The sequence below is a fragment of the Vulpes lagopus genome, chromosome 7, assembly GCF_018345385.1.
Source record: "Vulpes lagopus strain Blue_001 chromosome 7, ASM1834538v1, whole genome shotgun sequence".
In the NCBI taxonomy this organism is placed as follows: domain Eukaryota; kingdom Metazoa; phylum Chordata; class Mammalia; order Carnivora; family Canidae; genus Vulpes; species Vulpes lagopus.
The window spans coordinates 20,796,673-20,818,430 of record NC_054830.1 but is presented as its reverse complement, the minus strand read 5'-3'; the positions used below and the strand labels follow the sequence as shown (position 1 = coordinate 20,818,430).

The 21,758-nt window shown below is 50.3% G+C and overlaps 2 protein-coding genes across 8 annotated transcripts; one reads left to right on the top strand and one right to left on the bottom strand.

Moving 5' to 3' along the window:
- Positions 1-502: 502 nt before the first annotated feature.
- On the bottom strand, positions 503-12,367 carry PHF7 (PHD finger protein 7). Of its 7 annotated transcripts, none has more exons than XM_041760353.1 (11): positions 11,239-12,367; positions 10,357-10,469; positions 9,562-9,614; positions 9,095-9,186; positions 4,165-4,266; positions 3,662-3,786; positions 3,041-3,200; positions 2,394-2,500; positions 1,813-1,929; positions 1,261-1,385; positions 503-1,064 (listed from the first exon to the last, which is right to left on the bottom strand). In XM_041760353.1, the coding sequence occupies exons 2-11, from the start codon at positions 10,398-10,400 to the stop codon at positions 838-840; spliced, it is 1,152 nt and encodes a 383-aa protein (XP_041616287.1). In that variant the 5' UTR covers positions 10,401-10,469; positions 11,239-12,367; the 3' UTR covers positions 503-837. The 7 variants fall into 7 exon arrangements, with proteins under 7 accessions (XP_041616287.1, XP_041616286.1, XP_041616285.1 ...); XM_041760352.1 differs by having other exon boundaries at positions 11,656-12,367; XM_041760351.1 differs by having other exon boundaries at positions 10,357-12,367.
- Positions 12,368-12,681: 314 nt separating this feature from the next.
- Positions 12,682-21,449, top strand: BAP1 (BRCA1 associated protein 1). The gene is made up of 17 exons (XM_041763153.1): positions 12,682-12,866; positions 12,965-12,994; positions 13,104-13,158; positions 14,126-14,258; positions 14,626-14,745; positions 15,191-15,252; positions 15,335-15,477; positions 15,722-15,800; positions 16,232-16,355; positions 16,644-16,791; positions 17,280-17,464; positions 17,947-18,080; positions 18,612-19,090; positions 19,202-19,362; positions 19,634-19,726; positions 19,851-19,923; positions 20,122-21,449. The coding sequence occupies exons 1-17, from the start codon at positions 12,830-12,832 to the stop codon at positions 20,253-20,255; spliced, it is 2,190 nt and encodes a 729-aa protein (XP_041619087.1). The 5' UTR covers positions 12,682-12,829; the 3' UTR covers positions 20,256-21,449.
- Positions 21,450-21,758: the final 309 nt, after the last annotated feature.

The window sequence follows — 21,758 nt, the reverse complement described above, 5'->3', positions numbered from 1 at the left end:
AGCTGCCTTGCCTAATGCAATTGTCCCGGCATGGTTCCCTTACCCAAGACGGAAATGCCCGAGCCACGAGGCAGTGAGGTTTTGAGTGGAGGTATGCTGCAGACCGCACTGCCTGCAGTGAACAGAGTCCTTCCACTCAATGGGAGCATGGCAGTTCCTGCCCTGTTTGAGTCCAGGGCCCCAAGTCTTGCAATAGTGGCCCATTCTCAGCCCAGTGTGGCCTCCTTTGCTGGCTCCCCTCCCTGATGAGAGCCTGTGTTTATTTGTGCAATGATGAAATCTCTTTATGGGCAGATGACACATAAGTCCCTGCCCATGAAGTTAATTTCCCTGCAAACTGCTTCCCTCCAAAGCAACATGTCTATGTTTGTAGTAGAAAATTCTGCACTTATTCACTGAATTTTATGGATTAGAAGGGTACATTTTCTATTTCCTCACTCTATCCTCCAGGTTCCTCAGTATGCTAGATAAATCCCAGAGTGAATTTATAAGGAGACACCAATGGAGAGAAAAACCTTTATTTGCATAATAATAAACGCGGGTGAAGTAAGAAGAGGCATATGAGAAGCAGATTAGGGTGGGAGAAGAGAAGAAGGCCCTTGGGGATCAGGTAGAAAGAGCAGAGGCACTCTCATAACCACTAACACCCTCCAAGCTTGGCATCTGGACTCTGCTCTGTCCTCACACTCCCCCTGGGACTTCTCTTTCCTTGCTTCATACTCTCACTGCTGGCCCTCTTTCCTTGTCTCACAGTCCCAAAGGGCTTCCTCCCCTAAACCCGGTGGAGGAGCACAGCTTCATACCCAAATGTACTTGGCAGCGACTACTCGGAAGCTGTTACTTGGATTTTTTGCAGCTCTTAGTGATTTTGACACCCTTGGACCGCCAGGAGTGGCTCCTCCTGCCACCAGAGGACTCTGGCTTTTCTAATAAGGAAGGTCCTGGCCAATTAGTCCAAGAAGGGCCTGGATTCTCTTCCAGGCTGGTGTCTCTGCAGAAATGCCTCCCAGAGTGGAAGGTGCTGCTGCAACAAGGGATGTCACCTGAGTTTTCTGGTGTATAGTCTGTGGTGAAAGAAAGGTGGAGAGGAAGACTCAGTCCTCCCTCTCTCCAGGAGCAGACCCTTGAGCCTCTCTCCAGCCACTTTCCTTCCTGAACTAAAGGCTCCACCTCAAAGTCCCCATCTGGTGGCAGACCCTTCTTTCCCAGGACCACAAATCCCCACCCAAGCTCTTAGACCAGACTCCCCTCCAGACTCACCTGTGGCTTCAGCAGAAGGTGCACACTCCTCACACTCCCATTTCTTACTGTTGGATCTAAGAGAGGAGCAGTCCCTATGGGTTCCATGGGATCCACATGTAGCACACAGAATGAGGCGCCACCTCCTGCAGGAAGAGCCAAGGGAAGGTTGTGGGGACAAATATTACACTGACTACTGTTCTCACAATGTTTGCTACAGGCCAGGCCCTTGCTGAGGGCTTCCCAGGCAATTTTCACTATACATTTTACCCATGACCCATTGTGGCTAAGTGCCAATCCCTGGACCCAGCACTAAGGCATACATACTCAAAAGGTGGATTTGGAAAGGAACTGAACCTGAGGGTTGCTCCCCTGGGCACAGGGGAGGAGCAAACCCTGAAGGAACCTGTCCACTTGTGCACAAGTGAGTCTCCGGCTAGTCAAGAATGGAACCTCAGGTCACCTTGAGGTCTGCAGACAAGAGTGAGTTGCTTGCTCTTGATCACTGTGCCAAGGTCTAAGTCTAAGATGGGCACTAATGAGTGATCATTCTAGCCAGGAGCCTTTCCCTACCCTTCTTCCTCAAAGCTGTCTCTGCCTTGTTCATACAGACAGATGGGGGCATCACAGTGTTGATAGCGCTGATACAACTCCGAGAAAGCCCCTGGCTCGAGTTCCCAGGCAGCATCTCTGCAGCGGGAGAAGAAACCGTAAGAGGCACATGATTGGTGGTGAAACCATTGTCTACCTGGGAGGAACTAGAAAGAACTCAAGCTAGCACAGCAAAAGAGTGCAACAGGCTGCCCGAATACTGTAAACAAGATGGGCTGAGTGGCCCGGCAGCTGGGAGGGCTGAAATAGGATGAGTAGAACATGGGGATTCATTAGTTTCACAGTGGAACTCAAGAACCAACCCCCAGGGAATTCTGATCCCCAAGTACCCTTTTAAGGAACATGTCCACCCCTATTCCTACATTTCCCCCCTCCTTTTCTTTTAATAACTGACAGGCCCTCCCTCCACTCCTTTCCTCTTTATCATATATCAATGCCTGGGCTGCTTCTTCATTCTTTGAATTAACCTCACACTCACCTCCTCTCTAGAAATCTAGGGAACCCACTCCCTGGCTCAATTCCTGCCTTAGAGTTTCCACTACCTGTCTGGAATATGAATTCCCATTCTTAGCATTTCTTGAGGAAACTCTTCTCGATTGTTACACTGTGGACATTTGAAGAAATGTTTTGCTGATGTGTGAGCATATTTCTGTAAGAGAAACACGGAAGAGCGTTGTGTTTATAAATACCATCTTTGATCACCTCTCCACCCCAACCCTCATCCCACAAAACAATGTTGCTAAGAGAGCTTGATTGGGGATTTCCATACAAGGGCTATGGGTAGGCTAATGGGAGGGGTGCAATCCAGGCATTAGACCAGAGACAAAGCTCAATTCAAGAGAGTACCCAGGAGTACCTCAGATATCATCTCTGGTTGTGGGGCTTATAGTGCTGAAAGGTTGCCTTTCCTTCTATCCCAGAAAGCAAGGCTGATTTTGAGGTTGCTTGACTCACTCAAACTTGCTTGCTCTTGCCATCCTGAGGATTTTGCTCAATCTGAACATTATCATGGATGAGGTCTTACAGGTCAAGAAGGGTGACCAGAGACTGGGCTGAATTTCCTCTGACTGCTTGGAAACAGCCCTACATACAGGCTTCCAGGATGGAACACAGAAGCCAAGATGGCCTGAGCATTCCCAGAGTGATCTAGGGAAAATGTGGAAGGTCCCCAGGGCAGAGAAAGCCCCACCTGTATGCACTTGCGGTGGTAGATAGTTTGACTACAACATGGACTCTGGATGTTTTCAACACTTGCTTGGGATAAGTCTTCACAACACAAGACACAGCTTTCCTCCCCTGCCTTCCCCCGTTGGATGTCCTGTGTTGGGCGGTGTTTTCCACAAAATGATCTGAGGAAGAGCAAACAGACTTGATTTCTGGTTTGTCACTGATGCAGTCTTCTAGCTGCCCGGCCTAGGAGGGGCAACCACCCAGGCCGAGGCCCAGTGAACTTCTACACTCATGGGGAGGAGGAGGAGCAGGGGAACAGCCACATGCCTTCTCACAGCTGTTCCTCCACTGAGGAAAACTCCCAGGACTATCTCCACAGACTCCTGTTCCTGAAAGCCCCACTTAGCTCTGAGCAGCTGTCTAAGAACAGCAGCTGTTTGTAATTTAAGAAGGGGATGGGAAGCAAGAAGTAACCCCTGTGAAATCGCCAAGTCAAGACATTGTTTCTCATTATTGAATGGTAGGACAGATTCGCCAGTGAATCAAAACAGGCCTGTGAGAACCGGACTCTGATTTCATTACTGGCTAATTACGAGCAACATGCAAAAGGCCAGCCCAACTTTTCCCCCTCATCACTCACTTATACTCTCCAAAAAATTGCGAAAGGCAACCCCTTTCTTGGCCACAAGGAAGATGGAAGTTTCTGACGCATTGATCCTTCTGGCAGTTGATGGCAGCTCCCTTTTTCTTGCACACAAAGCAGATCTGCAAATGAGATCCCAGGCAGTGCTCAGGGCCCCAAGAAAGACACAGACATTCTGTGGCACATCATTCTATGGAATGAAAACTCTATGAAGCAATAAGCATTTCCTTTCCTCAGTTGACCTGAAAACTCTGGGGGCACCTTAAAGCTGAGTTTCAAGCAACACTAAGTTATTTCTTTCCCCCAGGATGTTGCTCCCTCTTCTAACTTAGGATACCACATCCCAGAGAAGTATGCATCTTAAGGACCAGTTGGGAAATCCAAGGGCCCTTTGACTTCTGAACCAGCGGCTAGGGAAAAGAACAGAAACAGAGGTGGTGTTCAGGGAGGTATGAGAAGAAGCCTACCCGAAGGCACCCATAGGATTCTAGGATTCTAACCTTCCTAGAAGCCCGGGCTGCCTCCTTTTTGATGTCTTCAGGCAGGAATCCATGGAAACCTCTGTTGGACTGGCCCCTCTGAGGCAGCTTGCTAGATAGGATCTGGGGGAGCAGTAGAACCAGGCTGTCAACATTGATGATCAGTGAAACAGTGCAGTGGGGTGAGGAGGATGACAGTGTTGAGCTAGGAAGTAGAGCTTGGTGGGATATATACATTTACAGGGTAATTTACTTAGCAAAGGCTTATACAACATCAACTGTGCTCCGAGTGCTTTTCAAATATTGACTCATTTAATCCTCATAACAACCTCGAGAGGTAGATACTATCAATATCTTCATTTTATAGGAGGATTATGTGACTTGCTCAAAGTCAAAGGACTCCAGAACCTGGGCTCTTACATACCTCTGTGTTACACTGCCTCTCATTTACTGAGGATTGATTTTGTGTGCTGAGCCCTTTGGGGAAACAGTCCCTGTATATTGAATTATTATTTTATGTCCACTACAACCCTGTGATACAGATGCTATTTGGATCCTCATCTTACAGAGGAGCCCACTGAGGCCTAGGATGGTAAGTGACACGGTTGCAGTCACACAGCAAGGAGGCAGCAGAGCTGGCATTCACATTCAAGCCCACAGAACCCATAATCTTACCCCACTCACTATACTACCCCTTAGTACAACACAAATACTCTTCTCATAGTATATTCTCTACAGGAAGGGAAACAGGGCTTTAAAATCTCCTGACTAGGGCTGTCTGGGTGGCACAGTTGGTTAGGTGTCTGACTCTCAGTTTTGGCTCAGGCCTTGATCTCAGGGTTGTGAGATCAAGAACAACCCACATTGGGCCCCATGCTCAGCACAGCCCCTCCCCCACCATGTGCCTGTGATTTCTTGCTCTCTCCCTCTCTCTCTTCCCAAATAAAAACAAGCCACTTAACTATAGTCATCCTGCCCTATTGGAAAAGGGGAGGAATTGAACTTTTCTTTAAAAACACAATTTTAAAGATTTCTCTTATTTTTTTAAAAGATTTTTTAAAAAGATTTTATTTACTCATGAGAGACAGAAAGAGAGAGAGAGAGAGAGAGAGACTGAGAGGCAGAGACACAGGCAGAGGGAGAAGCAGGCTCCATGCAGGGAGCCAGATGTGGGACTCGATCCCTGGTCTCCAGGATCATGCCCGGGACCGAAGGCGGTGCCAAACTGCTGAGCCACCGGGGCTGCCCAAAAGATTGGTTTTTCTGAGAAAGAGAGAGAAAATGAGCCGGGAGAGGGGCAGAGGGAGGGGGGGGAAGCAGATTCCCGGCTGAACAGGAAGTCCAATTCAGGACTGCATCCCAGGACCCCTGGACCATGACCTGAGCCAAAGGCAGCTGTTTAACCGACTGAGCCACCCAGGGTCTTTCATCTCTGAAAAGCCCCCAAAGTGGATTCTAGAATGGGAAATTAAGGAAAAGGATGATAAACTGTTCATGTACCCATAAACTGTAATGTATGTGTATGTACTTTGGAAGAATGTCAGCACCTCAGCCCCATCCTAAGAATCTCCCCAAAATACTGGGGAAGGTGCTGGACTTCCTACAGTGATTACATGTAATGTGTAATGGGGGCCCGGGTTATTTTGATATAGAAAAGGTGACCCTACACAGTTAGATGACTTGAAGACACTTGGATTATAGCTATGTTTTCCCAACTAGGCTTAAAACATATCTATTTTACACTAATCATCTCAGGGCTTTAGGGACTATATGAGTGATTTCTGTTTCCTTTATACTTCTAAGTAGTACTACTGTTTTCTACAATGAGCACATATCATTTCTATAAACAGAAAAATCAATAGTGAAAGATTATAAATAATCTAAATGTCCTTTAAAAGTGGTTTGTTTTGGGGATCCCTGGGTGGCTCAGTGGTTTAGCGCCTGCCTTCGGCCCAGGGCATGATCCTGAGGTCCTGGGATCGAGTCCTGGGATCAAGTCTCCCATCAGGCTCCCTGTGTAGAGCCTGCTTCTCCCTCTGACTGTGTCTCTGCCTCTCTCTCTCTCTGTGTGTGTGTCTCTCATGAATAAGTAAATGAAATCTTAAAAAAAAAAAGTGGTTTGTTTTAATACTTTTTGGCACACCCATGCCATGGAATACCAATTAACCTCTAAAAAGAAAAAAACTAGATCAATATGGAAAGATCTTCATAAGTGTCAAGAGGTAAAAAACAAGCAAAATACAAAACACTGTGTATAGTATGTTTATTTTTATGTTGAAAATGTGTATGCTTGTAAAGGCATTGAGATTAACCAAGACCGGACACCCAAATCAGACAGAACTTACAGAAGAGGAAAATCACAGACCAATCTTTCTCACAGAGTAGAGGTGTAAAATTAAACAAAATATTAGCAAATTGAATTTAGCACCATATAAAAAAGATAATACATCATGATCATGATCAAGCAGGGCTTATCCCAGAAACATAAGGTTTGTTTAACACTGAAAATTAAATTGCTCTAACAAACCCCATAAACAAAATAAAGGAGAAAAATGATCATCTCAATAGATGCAGAAAAAGTATTTGACAAAGTTCAACACACATTCATGACATCCTCAGCAAACTAGAAATACAAGGAAACTTCTTTAATCTGATGAAAAGCCTACAGCTAACATCATATTTTAATGTTGAAAAATTGGATGCTGTCCTCCAACGTTGGGAGTAACACAAGGATGTTCACTCATATAATTATTATTCAACACTTGATCGAAAGTCCTAGCTAGTGTAACAAGGAAAAAAGAAGAACTGAAAGATGGAAATGAAGAAGTAGAACACTCTTTATTCACACTACATGATTGTGTACCCAGGAAATCCTAAGGCATTTACCACAAAGTTTAAAAATAAAAACTATTGAACTAATAAGTGAAGTTAACAAGATTACAGGATATAAAATCAACATACAAAATAAACTGCATTTATATATACCAACATCCAAACTTGAATTGAAATTTTAAAATACCATATAAAATAGCATAAAAATCACAAAATATTTAGGCATTCATTTAATAAAAGATGTGTAAGATTTCTTCACTAAAAAAATTGTTGAATAAAAAATAAGTTAAAAAAATAAATAACACATCGCTGAGGCAAATTTTAAGAGACCCAAATAAATGGGGAAATACATCACATCCATGGATTGAAGATTCAATATTACTTGTTAATTCTTTCCAAATTGATCTATAAATTCAATGCAATCTCAATCTCAACCCAAATAGGCATTTTTAGAAAGAAAAATTGACAAGCTAAATATAAGATTTATGTGGAAAAGGACCTGATAGCCAAAATAATCTTTAAAAAGATTGAGCTTATAATACTTAATTTCAAGACACTATGAAGTCACAATAATCAAGACAATGCAGTACTGTTGTAAGGATGATGCACAGATCAATGACATAAATAAATCATCCAAATCCACAGATATATGATCAATTGATTTCAATAAAGGCACCAAGGTAATTCAATGGGTAGACAAAAATTTCTTGGGAGATACACAGAAAGCACTAACGATAAAATAACTGATAAACCGAACTTCATCAAAACCAAAAACGTTTGTTCTTCAAAAGATACCATTAAGAAAATGAAAAGACATGCCATGGACTTGGAGAAAATAGTAACAATACACATATCTGAAAAAGGATTTGCATCCAGAATATACAAGAAATTCCTATGAATTAATAATTCAAAATAACCCTACTTTTACAATGGAAAAAATATTTGTACAGACACTTCACAAAAGAACATATGTGAATGGCCAGTAAGTACACAAAAAGAAGCTCAACATCTTAGGTCAACAGAGAAATACAAATTAAAACCATAATAAGTAAGATGCCAGTACAGACCTCATAGAATGGCTAAAATTTAAAAGATTGACCATATCAAGTTCTGGCAAGAATATTGTGCAATTGGAAGCCTCATAAATTGCTAGTGGGAGTGTAAACCGGTACAACCACTTTGGAGAGTGGTTTGGCAACTTCACATAAAGTTAAACATACAGTTTAGCACACAGCCAATAAATCCACTCCTAGGCATTTGCCCAAGGGAAGTGAAAATGCATGTTCACAAAGAGGCTTCAACATGAATATTATAGCAACTTTATTCATAATAGCCCCCAAAGAGAAACAGTTCAAATGTCCATCAACAGATGGATAAATAAGCCAATTACAAAATATTCATACAACAGAATACTGCTAGGCAACAAAAAGGCACAAGCTACCAATACATGCAACAACATGGATGAATCTCCAAAACACTGCATTGAATAAAAGAAGCCAGACACAAGAATACAATTGCTACATGAAGAGTAAAAGTAAGTATAAGAAGAGGTGAAAGTAATCTTATACTGCAGAACAGTGATGATCTCTGAGGCAACTGACTGGAAGGGTATAGGTGGAAACTTTCTGGGGTGATGGAAATACTTTGATTTGGGTAGTGTTTACATGAGGATGTATGTTACATCCCCATGATATAGGAGCTTATAAAAACTCATAAAACTGTATGCTTAAAGTTGGTGCATTTTATAGTATGCAAATTATAGCTAATTTTAAAAAGCACAGTAGGAAAAATAGCTCTAAGGACAGTTGATAGCATGTGCTTCTGGGGAGAGGGAGAAAGATTGGGAGAGATTGTTTTGGGAAGCGACTTATTGTACATAACTTTATACTGTCAGGACTTTATAGCAGGTACATACATGACTTTTTATTTATTTATTTATTTATTTATTTATTTATTTATTTATTTACATACATTACTTTTTAAAGACTAGATTTGAAAAAGAAAAAAGCTACTAAGACAAATAAGTAGGACTATGGATCTGAGGCTGGGTGAAAAACAAAGAACAGACTGTACAGCAAGAGCCATGAAACATTCAAAGCAAAGGGGACCTTATACTCACAAGACAAAAATAATGCACGCTGAGATTGTCTTTCTGAAGAAATTCCCCCAGTTTTTCGGGATCCCCAGGTTCTCGAAGGCATAGCCGGCAAACTGGAAGAAAGGATGTAAAGAATTCATTTTGGGAGTACAAGGAGGATTGAGTGTTGGGAAGAGGACATTTTGACAAGGAGGAGGTTGGGATGAAGTGTTGCATGGTTATCAGTTAGGCCTTTGTATCATTTTGGTCACATTTGAGGAAGTTGGCTGCAGCTGCTCACTTTATATACTTTTATCTCAAGGGGCTTTGTTTCTTGAACTCTGGATGAACCATTTAAAAATCAAGGATGCTGAGTTCTTCAGGGTCTTAGAGAATTCTAGGAAGTTAAGTAGGATGGACAGTTAGAGAAGCAAGTTTAATGCCCTACAGAGGTGGCCTTTGCTGAGGTCAGAAGGCAGCGGTTGAATAGAACCTCCAGTCTTTCTTACCAGGCCCTGAAGATGGCTTCTTTTGGGTTACCCTCCTTGTCTTGGCAGATTTTCTATACAAGAGAAGGAAGAAGTACAAGGTAGTCTTTGAGGATCCTATCAACGCACCTTGTAACATTTCCCTCAAAATGCCTCCACCGATCTGATAAAGGACCAAAATATCAAAAGGCTAAGACATCAGTTTCTTTTTTTATTGTGTATTTTTTGCAAGCACAAAAGAGACCCACAAAGTTATTTGAATTACGTGAGATTGTAATTATCTCTCTGTTCCTATTAGCTGTGCTGCCTTGGTAGACTGGATGAATATAAGAGCAAATCCTCTTTTACTCTTTTACTGTCTCTTTTGCCACCTACTCTGAATCTCTGGCAGTACCATGTTCACAGAGCATGACGAAATACTAAAACTGAGTGCGAATTTCCTATTGTGAGCCACTACTCTTGACTTTTTACATGTATTAGGTCAGTGTATCTACAGAAGGCTCTAAAAAGTGGGTGCCATTTTAATGCACATTTTCCAAGTGAGGGAACTGAGGCATAAAGAAAAGAAGTAACCTGTCCCAGGTCACCTAGTGTCAGCAAGTGTTAGAGCCCGGATATGAACCTAGGCCATAAGGCTCCAGAGCCAGCACTTTGCTACTGGGGTCAGCCCTGGGCAGCTTCCAGGGGACCACTGGTGTGTGCTTCCACACTACCCAACCCCAGCCCTCAAGATCACAAAAGGAACAAAAAGTGCGGCATATACCATGGGTCTTTGGACCGTTTCTCCCAAACTCCCTTATGTCACACCTACTCTACCTCAATCTTTGACGTTCCTTCTTCTTTTCTTTTATAGTCTTCATTCGCTGCTGCCTCTCTCTCCTAACTCGAATTCTTCTATACTATTATGAGGACAATACAGGCTCTTCCAGCTGTAAATATAAACAGGGCTTGGTCAGCAATTTAATTCTACATTTGGTACCACAGGGTCAAAGTAACAGTGTACTTTAACTGCCAACCCAGGTGACAGAACAAAGGACTCACCCAGTATCAACACTAGTAGTAGCCAATTAATGTTAAATCGCCATCAAAACCGTTCTGGGCATTTTACCTGTGTTAACTCACAAAACCCCTGTGCAGGAGGTACCATTACTATCCCCGTTTTCAAGGTGAGGAGACTAACACCCAGAGAGGTCACAGAGAGGCACTTGCCCAAGATCAGAGTTACTGCTATTACTCAGCAGAGTAAGAATTGGAACCACCGCCTGACCTGACTAAAATGGGTCTTTGTTTTTTTCGTGCCCCCTAAATGCATGAGGTAGCTGGCACTCAGGATAAAGAGGCTCATTTTGCCTCCAGAGTATAGGCGCCTTAATTCTACCCAGTAAAGGCTTGGAGAAAGCAGCTCTTTCCAGGCAAAGGAGCCCTTGGGATTTCGGCTGCCTGAAGCAAGAGCTCCCTCTAGTGGGAGACAGGAGAGAGCACTGACAAATCACCCCTTGGTTCCCGTCACCAGGCTCAGCCGGCCTCTGAGGTTCGGTCTGCTCCCGACCTTGGCCTAGATCTGAGCCACGGGTAAAGCGTCCCAGGGTGGAGACGACACCCTGCCGTCTCTCCCCCCACCACCGTCGGCAGGCCACAGATTTCGTTCCATTAGTTAAGAGGGAAATCCCTGGAAGGGAAGGGACGATTGAAAAAGACCTAGAATTCACTGCCATGAAGGACTGTGTCTAGTCAGGGGAGAGGGGAAGGAGGATTGCGTTTCTTCAGAGGAGAGCTGAGTGAGTCAGGTCACTCCGGGGAGAGAGACTCCAGCGCCCCTTGTCCTCAGAGCCCGGCTGGGGAGCGGGAACATCTGCCAGGACTGTCCGCTGTTCTCCTTGGACACAACGGCCAAGGCCACTAACTAGCTGCTCGGAAAACCAAGGCTGCGGCTTCTTAGTCAGCAAAAGCACTTGGCCTCAGGAGGGCGTGAGCTAGGGGATCCACTTTCGGGGCTGCTGAGCGGCTCCGGGTCGTTTTTTGTCTTTGCTTTTGTTTTTGGCGGGGGGAGGCGAGGGCGGGGCGGGGGGAGGGGCGGAGCGGGGAGTCCCGGCCCTCTAGCGACAGAAAGAAAACCTTGAAACGTCAGTTCTTGGCATCGCTGGATCAAGACGTTCCTGGAGTGGGGTTCTGTGCACACCGGTGGTTAACGCAAGACGCAGCGGTCTTCAGAGCATCCGAGGAGGGGCGCTGCCAACGCCGGCTCCCACGAGCTGCTCAGTCCAGAGATTTCCTACGAGCGGACGCTCCCTTCAAACGGTCACCGAGCTGTTTCACTGGATGCGTGCTGGGTAAAGGCTTGTGGAAAGAAATTAAAAATAAAGTAGCGTGTTCGGCCCCGCCGCCGCAAGAATAAAACAATGATTTATTTGGAAAATACGTGTCGGTGTGGCCACAACCGTCCCCGGAGGTAACAGCCGGAGGAGGGGCTCAAGGAGCATCCCGCGGACGCCAGGCCAGGCTCATGTCGCGCCTGCCGGGCGGCGGGTGCGGGGCCGGGCCGGAGATCGCGTCCGCCGCTCGCTCCTCACGGTCGCGCACGGGCCGCCGCTCCCGGCCGGGGCCGCCCGCCCAGCTGTTGCCGAGGGCGCTGCTGTCCGGAGCTTTAAGCTTTATTCGTTGTCACAAGCCGTGGTAGCTACCTCACGGGCGGCCGCCCCGCGCGGTGACTGCGCCGGCGAAGGGGGAGAGCGCGCAAACGGGGGCCGGGTCACGCGGACTGCGACCCAGGGAGCCTGCGGCCGCGGGCACCGCAGCGTCGCCAACCGTTGGTGGAGCTGGACCGCTAACGGCCGCGCGCCCTCCCCGCCCCACCCCTTCCTCTCCCACGGCCTGCGCCCGGCCCCGCCCCGCCTCGCCCCGCCTTTTCTTCTCGCGCGGCCAGCGCCCCGCCCCGCCTTCGCCCCGCCTCGTCTTCTCGCGCGGCCAGCGCCCCGCCCCCACCTCGTCCCGCCTCTTCTCGCGCGGCCAGCGCCCCGCCCCGCCTTCGCCCCGCCCCTTCCCCCTCGCCCCGCCCCCCGGCGCGAGTGCCGGACCCTGGAGAATCGATCGAGCGGAAGACAAGCCCAGAGGCGGGGCGGAGAACGTCGCGCCGTGGTGACGTAGTGTCGCCGGCGCGGGCGGGTGACGCCAACTGGGCCCGTTGTCTGTGTGTGGGGCTAGGGGCCCCGGGGCGGCGGGGGCTCCCGGCGCGGGCGGCGGTGGGTCGGGAGGGCCTGGACATGGCGCTGAGGGGCCGCCCCGCGGGAAGATGAATAAGGGCTGGCTGGAGCTGGAGAGCGACCCTGGTGAGGAGGGCGCTGGGCGGGCCGGGGGCTGGGGAGGCCTGGTGCGCCCGAAACGCGCCCGCCTGACCACCGCCTGCCCCTCTTGTCGCCCCACCCAGGCCTCTTCACCCTCCTGGTGGAAGATTTCGGTAAGAGCCGCTCCTACCCGCCGGATCCGGGCTATCGGGGCCCACTCCCGTGTCCTCGCTCCACACCCAGGGGCTGCCCTTCCCGACTTCTTTCCTTCCCTGATCGCAGGTGTCAAAGGGGTGCAGGTGGAGGAGATCTATGACCTTCAGAGCAAATGTCAGGGGTGAGTGGCTTGGTGCCAGGGCCTTCCCTTACACCCCGAGAGCAAGGGAAGGGCCAGGGGAGGAGTGCCCCTCAAGGGAGGTAGTGTAGGAATCCCCAGTTATAAAATCTCATGCATGGAAGCACCTGTCTTTGGGTGCCCTCCTGACCAAGCTGATGTTTTCGTTTTCTCCCAGTCTTCCTTCAGCACCTCCCTTTGTGTAGTAGTCCCCTTCCCCCAGTACAAACCTAACCGTCCTTTGGAGTATAGTTCAGCTGCCTTTTCTGGTTTCCCAGCAGGAAGGCAGCCCCTTCTCTTGAACCCACGTCACACAGTGCCTACTGTAGTTGACTAATTTCTGTTTTCATGTACCCGAGTGCCGGTGGCTTTAATCCCTTCATAAAGGTCTTGTATTGATTGGTTGGTGTGTGGCATCTGGCAAGGCCCCTCTTGGGTGACCAACCTCAGGGCCTTGTCTTGGTGGTTCTGCAGAATAGAGGTGTGGAGGGACTACAGTGCATGAACTGAGAGGTCTGTTTTTATCTCCCAGGAAAGAAGGGACTGACAATAGGTATTCGTTTGCTTCTTTCACTGCCCTGGGGCCTAGGCCTTGGAGTTCACAGTGAGAATTAGTGTTTAAATTCCTCGATCAGAGTTTTTTTCTTGCCTTACCAGTCTGTTCCTACCCTGTTGTGGGCCATGGGTTCCAGCTTTTCATCTCTTATCCCAGAACCATACACTTCATGAGGACACAGGGTATTCTGGAGCATCACAGCCAGAAGCTGAGCTTGACTCCCTGCGGCAGGCTTCTGGGTGTGAGGGCTCAGGGCCACTTTGAGCATTGCTGGAAAGAGGCCAGGGTAGAGGTGGGATCCGGGAAGGACACCTGAGTGGCAACACAATACATGGGAATAGGCAGGAAAAGAAAGGGGAGGCTGATTGCCTTCCCCGTCTTGACTGGTTTAGCTTTATCCCTTACTTTCCCCAGCCCAGTGTATGGATTCATCTTCCTGTTCAAATGGATCGAAGAGCGCCGATCCCGTCGCAAGGTCTCTACCTTGGTGGATGATACGTCCGTGATTGATGATGATATTGTGAATAACATGTTCTTTGCCCATCAGGTCTGCTGGGCTCTGTGTTCTGTTTGGAGGGTGGAATACTGCCATTGTCTTTGCTGGGAAGTGGAAGTTGGGGAAGGCAGGAGGAGGAGAAGACAGGCAGATAACAGGAGTGGTGATTAGAGAAGTCCTCTGGCAGAAGGAACTGAGGCTTATTCATTAAAGAAAAGGGAGTATCTTCAGAGCAGGGTGGTGCTGAGTCCTCAGACGCTTGGGTATTTAGTTGAATGAACAAATGTGGGGGGAGGTGAGGGAAGCTGATGAGTTTTGTTGTCCAGCTAGGACTGTCCCTCTCTGGGTCCCCATTCTCAATGAGTGTGGCTTGGGGTGAGGCATGCTGCATGTGAGTGACTGTTCTTGGGTTTCACAGCTGATCCCCAACTCTTGTGCCACTCATGCCCTGCTGAGTGTGCTCCTGAACTGCAGCAGTGTGGACCTGGGGCCCACCCTGAGTCGCATGAAGGACTTCACCAAAGGCTTCAGCCCAGAGGTAGGTCGTGGTACCTCACTCCTGGCTCTCAGCTTGCCAGGCACATCTGACTCCCAAGTCCACTTGTAAGGCTACCACATGGCATTTGACACCATGAGGCCATTTCCTTTTCAAATTATTTACATGATGTTTGACCCTTAAATTTTAGTCCCAATTGTCAGGAAAGACCTGAGGAAAGGAACATTCCTTAAGTGACACTCTGTTAGGACTTTGTCAGGTCTGTGTCTGGCCATGTTGCTCTCCAGTGTCCACTCATAATGTGCAAGAATAACTCCATCCTTCTGGGGCTCAGGAGTTCTCTTCTGTCCCCACTGACCTCTCAGGAGAATCCGTCTGTGCTTCTTCAGGTTCCTGGAATGCCTCCAGGCCTATTCTCCAGAGCTTTGCTTCCCACCCTGAGGTCCAGCTGAGAAGTTGTTTTGATGTCTTATTTCTTTCTCTCTAGAGCAAAGGATATGCAATTGGCAATGCCCCAGAGTTGGCCAAGGCACATAATAGCCATGCCAGGTGTGTGGGAGCTGTGGGAACTGATGGGAGTTGGGGTAGGAAGGGTTGTCCTGTTCTGGGCCCTGAGTATGTCCTTCCCTAGGCCAGAGCCACGCCACCTCCCCGAGAAGCAGAATGGCCTTAGTGCTGTGCGGACGATGGAGGCGTTCCACTTTGTCAGCTATGTGCCTATCACGGGCCGGCTTTTTGAACTGGATGGGCTGAAGGTCTACCCCATTGACCATGGTAGGGACCTTTTGGGTTTTTCTGCTTACCTTCTGGGGAGCTAGGGCTCAGGGTCCTGAGGTGTTTGGGACCCAGTGGCAGGGGGTGGGAGTTGACATCTATCTCTGGCTGGAAGGCACCCTGCACACACTATCTGACTACCCCAGACTCCCTGACTCAACTGCTCTCCATCTTCCTTCCCATTCCCGACCTACCCAAACTCCGGGCTTCCCACCTGCTCACTCCTCATCTTGGTCTTCCCTAGGGCCCTGGGGGGAGGATGAGGAGTGGACAGACAAGGCTCGGCGGGTCATCATGGAACGTATCGGCTTGGCCACTGCAGGGTAAGGGCTTTAGGCTTGCCCTGCTCTCTGGAGCTGTGCCATCGGGAGGGACACAGAAGAGGGAAAGAATGGAGGCCACATTACTTGTGCAAGGCCAGATCAGCTTAGATCTTGGGCCTCCCAACTCCTTGCCCTATGTCTCACCTAGGCTTGCCTATGGCCTGCTTTGGGACAGACTGGGGAGGGGCCTTGGTGGAACCCTAGGTGGCCCAGGCTTGCTGGCTTACTTGCTGAAGGCCCCTCACTCAGCTCATCGGAAGGTACCAGCTCAGCTGCCTAGCATGCACTGCTAGCTGCTGCCTGCCTTTTGGGGTGGAGCTTATACCTATGGCTATAGTTGTGACTTCCGGGAGCCCTGCCAATTTGTTCGCTTCAACCTGATGGTGGGGCTGTGGTGGGAGCTGCTCTCACGGCTGCGGCTGTGACTGCAGGGAGCCCTACCATGACATCCGCTTCAACCTGATGGCGGTGGTGCCCGACCGCAGGATCAAGTATGAGGCCAGGCTGCACGTGCTGAAGGTGAACCGTCAGACAGTCCTGGAGGCCCTGCAGCAGGTGGGGGCCCCTCCTGCCATCCCTCTTCCCCCCACTGGGGCGCATGTCTCTGATTCTCAGATCACTCTTTATTGTGGACCTGTTGAACTTCAATTGACCATTCCTATCCTCTGCTTTCCTTGTGGAAAAGCTGGGACTCGGGGTGGGAGTGGGAATAGCTTCTTAAAGAAGGTTTGGGTTCAGCTATTGTCTTTCATTGTGAAGGAATGGATAGTGCCAAGGCCCTTTGCTTCCACGGAGCAGCTGGGGTCTGCTTTCATTCCTCTGAGCCTTGGATTCTGTTTTTAGCTGATCAGGGTAACACAGCCAGAGCTGATTCAGACCCACAAGTCTCAAGAGCCACAGCTGCCTGAGGAGTCCAAACCAGCCAGCAGCAAGTCCCCCCTGGCACTAGATGCAGGCAGGGCCACAGCAGCCTCCGAGGGCACTCACACAGGTACCAGGGATCTGGGTGCCTCCCCTTCACCTCATAGCCACCCCATCATAGCTTGAGCTGAAAGGCACAAGCAGAGCGTGTCTTCTTGTATGGACGCACTTGGGCAGTGGTTCAGGGGCTTCTTTGGGAGGTGCCTGTAGCCCTCCTTGAAACATGGAGAGCGGTCCTCCCCTAAAGAAAGGCACCTGTAAAGGGTGGACATTACCACAGCCCCTGAGCCTTCTCTAGAATAAATATTCCCTTTCTGGTTTTCTTAAGAGGTTTTTTTTTTTTTTTTTTTTTTTTTCCTGCTTCCCTTCCTTTTTCCATCTCATCCTTCTGTCTTATAATGGGCCTATGACCCAGAGCTTGCTGACTCTCATCCCTTCAGCTAGTGTACCTGTTCTTCTTTGGCAAAGGAGGAGGGAGCAGTGCTATGTCTGGTGGGTGGGGGACGGGTTATCCTGAGGATCTGGCTGAAGGTCCTGCCTGTGCTCCTTTTCTCTCAGATGGTGTGGAGGAGGTAGCTGGTTCATGTTCTCAAGCCCCAACCCACAGCCCTCCCAGCAAACCCAAGCTGGTGGTGAAGCCTCCAGGGAGCAGCCTCAACGGGGTTCCTCCCAACCCCACTCCCATCGTTCAGCGGCTGCCGGCCTTCCTGGACAACCACAACTATGCCAAGTCCCCCATGCAGGTGAGCTGGGAGCACCCTTGCTAAGGTTCATCCAGTATTCTCTTGAGAGGCTGCAACAAGCAATTTCTTAAGGTGGTTCCTTGGTGTCCACCCTATACCAAGGCCTAGGTGGCCAAGTCTCTCTGTTACCCAGAAGCCCCCATAGGGGCTTAGAGAGGCAGAGAGAACTCTAATTTTCAGTCCACTCACACAGCATTGGGGCAAGATGTTAGGGCACATTCCTTGGTATTATTCTATGAGGTAGGTTTTGCTGGCAAAGTAAAGGCAAATGTTTCAGGGGTGCTCCGTTTGTCTTAGAAGCCTTGCGTAGGCAGGTCGTGTGGGTGGACAGCAGCCTCCCCAGGAATCCAGGGTGGGCTCTGGAGTAACTGGGGTTCACTGGACTTGAGCTGGAGAGCCTTATTGCCTTTCTGCCTATGAGTGCTATCTCCAGCCTGGATTGACTGGTCCCTGCTTATGGCTGCCCTGGGTCTCTGCCTCAGGAGGAGGAAGACCTGGCAGCAGGTGTGGGCCGCAGCCGAGTTCCAGTCCGCCCACCCCAGCAGTACTCTGATGATGAGGACGACTATGAGGATGATGAGGACGATGACGTGCAGAACACCAACTCTGCCATCAGGTCAGCCTTGGCTCTGGAAGACTAGAGGCTCAAGTACTGCTGATCCTATCTTGAATATTCTAGCCCATGTCTGAGGTTGCCCTTTAGCATATAACACTGAGCACCTACTGAGTATAGGGTCCTGTGGGAGGCTGGCACACAGGGGCTGACTCCAGGAGGGCTTAGGGCAGTGTTGAAGACATGTAACCAGACAACAAGGCATGTCCTGTTGGGAGGTGGCCTTTCAGCTAGGCCTCAAAGGATTGGATGAAGCAGGGATGGAGGAGATGGGGTGGGGAGGAGTTCTATCCAAAGACGTGGCATTGGCAGAAGGCCAGAGTGAGGCTGCTGGCATAGACGTGTCCTTTGAGAACACATGGCTGGGCTTTTGAGCTTCGGGTTCCTGGCTGGGAGGGTCAGGGTGCGGGACCAAGTCTGAGGAGCTGCAGTGTCACTCCCTGGAGGCCAGGATGTGTCCAGGGCTATTGTGGGCACTGCTGGGCGGGGTCACTTATCCCCTTCCCTTGGCTCACCTCTCATTGGGCCCCCTAGGTACAAGAGGAAGGGTCCAGGGAAGCCAGGGCCACTGAGTGGCTCTGGAGACGGGCAGCTGTCGGTGCTGCAGCCCAACACCATCAACGTCTTGGCTGAGAAGCTCAAAGAGTCCCAGAAAGACCTCTCAATTCCTCTGTCCATCAAGACAAGCAGTGGGGCAGCAAGCCCAGCCGTGGCAGTCCCCACACACTCACAGCCCTCACCTACACCCAGCAACGAGAGCACAGACACAGCCTCCGAGATCGGCAGTGCTTTTAACTCACCATTGCGGTCTCCCATCCGCTCAGCCAACCCAACACGGCCCTCCAGCCCTGTCACCTCCCACATTTCCAAGGTGCTTTTTGGAGAGGATGACAGCCTGCTGCGTGTTGACTGCATCCGCTACAATCGTGCTGTTCGTGACTTGGGTCCTGTCATCAGCACGGGCCTGTTGCACCTCGCTGAGGACGGTGTACTGAGTCCCCTGGCGCTGACAGGTGGGCCTGGGACTGGCTCACTGGCCACTTGGTGGACTGAGGAGGGAGGTGGCCAAGTGACCACCAGGTGTCCTGCACTCTGAAGGGTCTTCTTATGCCTTCTCTTCCCAGAGGGTGGGAAGGGTTCCTCACCCTGCAGCAGACCAAGCCAAGGCAGCCAGGGGTCCAGCAGCCCGGAAGAGAAGGAGGTAGTGGAAGCTGTGGACAGCAGAGAGAAGCCTGGGTTGGCCAGGCCTGGTGAGCCCTTGAGTGGGGAGAAGTACTCCCCCAAGGTGAGTTCCTTTGCAGCTTTCTCTTCTCATCTTGCCAGAGGGAAGGGCCTGAGGCACTGTTGCTCAGGTGCTGGGGTCTTGGAGTTCTGGTATAAAGGTTAGTGGCTGAGGCCAGGCGCCAGGAAGACTGTCTGGGTCGGGGAGCAGCAGGGGCCTTGGTGGGCTCTGTGGACTCTGGCTGCTTCTCCTTGCCTCCAGCTGCCTCTTGGTGTGTGGGGGGGACTTGATGCTGGCCAGCCCCCCTCAGGGGGGCATTGCGGGATTTTGGCAGGAGCTGCTGGCACTGCTGAAGTGTGTGGAAGCAGAGATTGCAAACTATGAGGCCTGCCTCAAGGAAGAAGTGGAGAAGAGGAAGAAGTTCAAGGTGGGTCACCTTTCTCCCAGCTGCTGGTCCTCTGCCCATCTCTTCCCCGAGATGCAACCTCCTGAAGTCAGCTGGCAGCTGCTCTGGGGCAATGGGCTACAGTGTTCATTTTTCTCTCCCACAGATTGATGACCAGAGGCGGACCCACAACTACGATGAGTTCATCTGTACCTTCATCTCCATGCTGGCCCAGGAAGGTGAGGGGACTTGGCACTGCATCTTACCTGGCATGCCCCGCTGAGAGCCATGTCCCTCAGGCCTCTTATGGGGCTTGAGCAGACTGGGGCTTAGGGATGCCTGAGGGAGCCTCTGCTCCTGGCCGGGGCTTGTGGCCCATTGAGTGGGTGGCTGCTGTGCATCCAGCCACCTGTTCAGTGGCCTCCGCCTCTTTGCAGGCATGCTGGCCAACCTTGTGGAACAGAACATCTCCGTGCGGCGGCGCCAAGGGGTCAGCATCGGCCGGCTCCACAAGCAGCGGAAGCCCGACAGGCGGAAACGCTCGCGCCCTTACAAGGCCAAGCGCCAGTGAGGACTGCCGGCCCGTACTCTGCAGCCCACTCTTGCCGCATGGCCCTCACCAGGGCCCCTTCCCTGCCCCACTCCCCGTCTTCCCAGTATTACTGAATAGTTCCAGCCAGAGAGCCCAGCTCCGGGAATGGGACCCAGGCTGGATTCCCTGCATTGTGCCCCAGGGCCTGGCAGGACCGCTCAGCCCCATAGTGCTCTGGAAGCAGCAGCTGGAGCTGGGGCGCAGTGAGGTGCTGCAGCTTCCTCCACAGCCGGCTGTGGAGTGGCAGGACCTGGCCTTTCTGCCTTGGCAGCAGAGTATATATTTTACCTACAGAGACGTCTATTTTTCTGGGCTCTAACCCATCTTGCCACCACTGTGTTGACATAGCCAGCTTCCTGACTGCATTCTTTCCAACAGTTGTCATCCTGGTGGGCCCAGGTCCCTGCGTCATGCTGGAGTCATGATTGCAGGGGCACAGCTGGGGGCCTGGGTGGGTGTTGGGCCCTGCTGCTCTAGCCTCAGCCACCAATCGTCCCTGTTGTGAGGAAGCCAGGTCTGCTCTTCCTCCTGGGAGAGCTCCAAACTCAGGGACCCGGCTGCTAGGCTGGATGGGGAGCGGGGTGTCCTAGTAGGGGTGGGATGAGCAGCCTGATGGGGTCCCACGCCTGAGCAGAGAGCCGTTTTTTGGCCTATAAACTCCCTTCCTGGCTTCAGCAAGGCTCTGGGGCTCTTTGCCTTCAGTGTTGTAGCCCTGGCAATGGGCCTGCCTTGGGCTCCTGGGCTCTGTCCTTCGAGCCTGGGGTTCAGAGGAGCCCCTGCCCAGCCCCTCAGTATTACCATGTCTCCCTCTTCTTAGGGATAGCAGAGACAGAGCAGCTTGCAGGAAGCTGACACCACTCCCCGCCATGCCAGCTTCCTCAGCCTCTGCAGGGCACTCAGTGGGGGACAGCAGGACTAAGTAGGACAACCAGTTGGAACCCCACTGTTCCCAAAGGGCCTGATGCCAAGGGGTGACGAGCCCAGCACTGTCTTCTGGAGCTCAGGCCCCAAACGTAGCTCCATGGCCTCTGCCAGTTGGCTTTGGAGGTGATCTAAGCAGCCCCCTTATCTGTACATAGTGACTGGGGCAGGGGATGGCTGGCCAGTATAGCAGCTGACTTCTCTGGCCCCTGTAAATATTGGATCAATGAATGAATAAACTCTCCTAAGAAATGACCTCTCCTGTGGTTGCTGGCCTAAGATTTACAGGCCAGGCTGTGGTAGGAGTGAGGACCTAACCAAACCTGGGCCCAAGGTCCTGTGATCAGAAAGATGAGAAGTAAGTATTCTCAGGCATCGATGCTTCTGGGGCAGAGATTCTTGGGACCCTAGATCCAGGAGTTAGAATCTGAGCTGAGGAGGGGCTTTGGGTGGACTGTGGAACCTGAAGAGGACATTGGGAGGAGAGAGCCATGGCTTTCATCCAGTTCTGATGGCCCTGTGACCTGAACAGATGCTGGGTCTCTGAGTTGAGGAGGCAAG